The sequence below is a fragment of the Zootoca vivipara genome, chromosome 17 (assembly GCF_963506605.1).
Source record: "Zootoca vivipara chromosome 17, rZooViv1.1, whole genome shotgun sequence".
In the NCBI taxonomy this organism is placed as follows: Eukaryota; Metazoa; Chordata; class Lepidosauria; order Squamata; family Lacertidae; genus Zootoca; species Zootoca vivipara.
This window is the reverse complement of record NC_083292.1, coordinates 27,066,992-27,071,899: the sequence shown is the minus strand read 5'-3', so window position 1 is coordinate 27,071,899 and position 4,908 is coordinate 27,066,992. Positions and strand designations below refer to the sequence as shown.

At 49.1% G+C, this 4,908-nt stretch overlaps 1 protein-coding gene across 1 annotated transcript in view; it reads right to left on the bottom strand.

The window, feature by feature from the left end:
• Positions 1 to 651: 651 nt before the first annotated feature.
• GPHA2 (glycoprotein hormone subunit alpha 2) overlaps positions 652 to 4,908 on the bottom strand; it is a 30,411-nt gene continuing 26,154 nt past the window's right edge. The window contains exons 4-5 of the mRNA XM_060269841.1: positions 3,192 to 3,376; positions 652 to 753 (exon numbers count right to left, since the gene is read on the bottom strand). Coding sequence (XP_060125824.1) covers positions 652 to 753; positions 3,192 to 3,376 — 287 coding nt within the window. The remainder of the gene's footprint in view (positions 754 to 3,191; positions 3,377 to 4,908) is intronic.

Here is a 4,908-nt window from a genome sequence, read left to right as displayed (position 1 = left end):
GTGGGGCGGGGCGGGTGGGGTGGGGAGGATGCTGCAGAAGAGAGCTATTTTGTTGAAGGGGGGCAGGGGCGTCGTCGGTCTTATTTATTAAAAAGTTTCGCCCTTGCCCTGTGTTCCTTTTGCTGGACAAGTCTGTAATCAATAAAGAGAACGCTTCCATGTCATGGCTGATTTTGACGTCTGATGTCAGTGGCTTGGGGGGGGGAGCATGGCTGGGCAAGAGGCACTGATGGTCTCTGCGATCTGAACGGTGAAAAGAGCTGGGAGAATCGCGGTTGTGGTTTTATATTTATTTTATTGCATTGCATTTATATCCTCCTTGTTTCCACAAAAGGTTTCTTCTGCCTGCTTGCGTTTGCGACTTGTGGGGCAGAGCCCCGTCAAGGGAAAAAAAAGGGGGCCCAGGCCTCCTCCACCACGGCAGCCTTCAGGCTAGTTGAGTTCGCTAGTTTGCAAAGTACTGTATGTAAGGAGGCAATATTTGGGTGATGTGGTAGGTGTCTGTGTGGCTCTGCAGGCAGCTGGCCCTGGGCTACATCCTTGAATTAAGCAAACTCTGGTTGGGAGAGGGGAAGGGGGAGACCAGGGTACAGAGAGCCGGCAATTGATAGCATAGAAAGGCCGCAAGCAGGCATGGCTACCGCCGACTCCCTAGTATCTGGAGAGGCGGCACACATCACACTGGCAAGTCTTTGCTGTGAAGACTTCTATGGTCTCGGGCCGGGTGGTCCCACAACGCAGATGCACCTTGATCTGTAGGAGAAAGAAAATAGTAGAAGATGGTATGTTTAGCCAGGAGAAGAGAAGACAGAGAGCTGATAGGAAAGCCATATTCAACTATCTAAAGCAGGCATCCCCAAACTGCGGCCCTCCAGACGTTTTGGCCTACAACTCCCATGATCCCTAGCTAACAGGACCAGTGGTCGGGGAAGATGGGAATTGTAGTCCAAAACATCTGGAGGGCCGAAGTTTGGGGATGCCTGATCTAAAGCGCTGTCACGTGGAACGTCTTCCATGTGGCAGCCCTTTAGATCAGGGGTCAGCAACCTTCTTCAGCCGTGGGCCGGTCCACTGTCCCTCAGACCATGTGGTGGGCTGGACTATATTTTGAGGGGGGTGTGAACAAATTCCTATGCCCCACAAATAACCCAGAGATGCATTTTAAATAAAAGCACACATTCTCCTCATGTTAAAAACACCAGGCAGACCTCACAAATAACCCAGAGAGGCATTTTAAATAAAAGAACACATTCTACTTATGTAAAAACACACTGATTCCCGGACCGTCCACGGGCCGAATTGAGAAGGCGATTTGGCCGCATCCGGCCCACGGGCCTTAGGTTGCCTACCCCTGCTTTAGATAGTTGAATATGGCTTTCCTATCAACTCTGATAGCTTCTTTTCTGCTGCTCCAGAGGGGAGGACCTGAACATGCGGATTCAAATGACACGGAAGGAGATTCCAACTAAGCATTAGGGAGAGCTTTCTGACAGAAAGAGCTGTACTTTGGAAGGTAGTGAACTCTCCTTCACTGGTGGTTAAGCAGAGGTTGGATGGTCGTCGGTTGGGGATTATTTAGCTGTGGTTCCTGCCTTACACTGGGTCGGACTTGGAGGTATCCTTCAAATTCTACAGTTCTAGGATTGTGGAATCCTAGAATGGTATTTGGAAGGGGTCCTGAGAGTGATCTAGTCCAACCCACTGCTTTGCAGGACTATGTAGCTGTCCAACAACAGGGATCAAATCTCTGACCATTGCATTTTCAGCACCACGCTTTAGGAGCCTGGCTTTTCCTGCTCTGTCCGCCCACTTCAGCCCCCTTTCTAACCAAGCCTCTGCCATGTTATGCTCACCTTCAGCCCAGAGGTTCGTGAGCTGCAACCTGCACCTTTTTCTAGATTCTCGTATACAGGGAAAGGGCCATAAATCGGCGGCAGAGCATCTGCCTTGCAAGCGGGAGGTCCCGGTTTCAATCCCCGCTGGCATCTCCCGGGAGGGCTGCGAGAGATTCCTGCCTGAAATCCCAGAGAGCCGCTGCCAGTCAGTGTAGACAACACTGAACTAAATGTACCAGTGGGTCTGACTTGGTGCCTATCATTCTCTCGGCCTCCACTGGCTGAACCAACCAAACAGGAGGGGCTGGGGCCACCACCACCCTTTCCATCACCACATTGCCAGTTATAGGAACATAAGAGCCGGCTGGATCAAGCCAAAGGGGCTCCACCTGGTCCAGCATCCTGTTTTCACAGTGGCCAACCAGATGTCATTAGGACCCCCGTGCACAAGATCCCTCTCCCCTCCTGTGGCTTCCAGCAACTGGTATTCAAAAGCATTGCTGCCCCAACAGTGCCAGCAGACCCTCCAGGTATCCCGGAATGTCCTGCTTTTCCTGTTTTCAGCAGAGAAATGTTGGAAGGTATGGAATTATGTAAACCCAGAACCCAGGAGATAAAAGTAACTACAGCCTTTAGAAGACATCTGAAGGCAGTCCTGTATGGGGAAGTTTTTTTTTTTTAATGTTCATTGTTTTATTATGTTTTTTTTTAATATGTTGGAAGCTGCCCAGAGTGGCTGGGGCAACCCAGTCAGACGGGCAAAGTATAAACAACGAATATTATTTCATCAGATAGATATTGGAAGGTATGCTGTGGAGGCAGAGCCTGAGGTCCAGCTCCGAGGGCCTTCTGGCGGTTCCCTCGCTGTGAGAAGTAAGATTACAGGGAACCAGGCAGAGGGCCTTCTCGGTAGTGGCGCCTGCCCTGTGAAACACCCTCCTGTCAGATGTCGGGGAAATAAACAACTCTCTGACTTTTAGAAGACATCTGAAGGCAGCCCTGTTCAGGGAAGTTTTTAATGTTTGATGTTTTATCATGCTTTTAATATTCTTTTGGGAGCCACCCAGAGTGACTGGGGAAACCCAGCCAGAAGGATGGGGTACTACTACTACTACTACTACTACTAATAATAATAATAATAATAATAATAATAGCCAGAGCATAGCTAGAAGCCACCAATAGCCTTATTCCCCATGGATTTGCCCAATCCTCTTCTAAAACCATCCAGGTTGGCAAGCATCCTGCGACATTGAGTTCCGCAGTTTAACTCTGTGCTTGCGTGAAGGAACCACCATCAAACCGGTTGCAGGGTGTATGTAAGTTCTGGTTACTTAGATGGGTGTCCGTTTCACTCACCTTCTGCATCTTTCCGATGGTGCAACACTGGGAGACGGACGTGATGTTGTGCTTGAAGTTGCTGGCCAGGAGGACAGAGTACTTGGAGGGGAAGGCACTGGACTCGCAGTAGCCCACGCAGGCCTGGACCGTTTGCCTGCTGCGGCAGCTCCCTCGGGGGTCACTCTTGATGGTCACGCTGAAAGCTGGGAGAGGAGGAGGAGGAGGAAGAGCAGGGCAGTCGTGGGCGGGCAGCAAAGGCTGACCAGTGACTTCCAGAGCAGACACTGAGCCAAGGCTGTTGGTCTCCGAGCTGGTTATGTGCTGCTTGGAAGGGAATCTTGTTCATGGCTGCTCCTGAACTTTGTTTTTTGACTAGGGGCTCCCAAACGTTTAGGGTCACCACCCCCTTAGTTCCCTGAACTCATCCCCAGTGCCCCCCACCCTACTCCACCCTAGAAAAAGCATCATTCAGAAGACCAGTTTGCACACCCTACAGAGGAAGATACCAGCACACAAAAACTAAGCACAGTAATAATAAATTGCACTTTTGTTCAAAACTCAAATTAAAACTAGTTTAATTAATTCAGCAAAATGGGTGAACGTGATCCATTGATACCTGCTTTTCAAAGTCTGGGGGCCATTTACACCTCCAGCGCCCCCCCCCTGCTGCCCCCTTGCCTCTTAGCGCCCCCCAAGGGGGCTTTGCCATCCACTTTGAGAACCACTGAGTCCTATGACTCCTATTCCTCGAAAGAACACAAATCATTAGCCGACTTAATTAGTTTTGACACCCCAGATAGCTAATAATAAGCAGAAGAAATGTGTCTATATATAATTGCCATATTTTGAAATGCAAAAAACGCTATGACGACTCATTTTAAATACCCCTACTATATGTAGGCTATAGAAGCTGTGATATATTGCTTGGGGGGGGGGGTGGGCAGGAGACGAGAAGAAGGCAAATCTTCAACCACCAGTTATGTCTATGTCTCATCCAGAAAGTATAGCCAGAGACATTTTTGCAAATATAAGAAATCCACCCGGACGGAAATTTTACCCCTGAAAAAGAGGACGTCCTGGGGGAAAAAGAGGACACATGGCAACCCTAAAAAACATGCCAAAGGAAGGAATGCTTTTGCTGGGCTGGGGTTCTCCATCTTGTTCAGGGCTAGATGTGGCCCCCTATGGCCCCCAGTCTCCCTACCGCCCACTCCACCCCACACACCAGTTAGGCGCAATACAAAGGGTATTCCCAACCCCTGTTTTAAAAAGAAGGAGGGGAAGGGGCTTTTATTGGCCTATGGTCATAACATTCCTGTTTTTAGATTTTTTTTAAAAAAAACAAAAACAAAATCTGCTCAAATTCTTAATATATGCTCTCTATTATTTTCTTTTGGGGTGGGGGGATCTTATCTTGAACCTATCCACCAAGGCTAGATTCTAAATAACTGGTCATAATTCAGGATAACCCAAAAATCTGCTTTGACAATTAAATAAAAGGCAAGAGTTTCCAGTTTTGTTTTGTTGTCTCCTGCCTTCCCAGGCTGAGATCCTGGCATCTCCAGCAGGGCTCAAATCCCTAGAACAGTGATGGCGAACCTATGACACATGTGTCAGACGTGAGTCGTGACACGCAGAGCCCTCATTGCTGGCACGCGCCCCACCCGCCCATTCACGCTGTTGTTGTTGTCCCCCCCCCATTTGTTCTCCCGCTTTTCCTCACGCTACAGCTTGT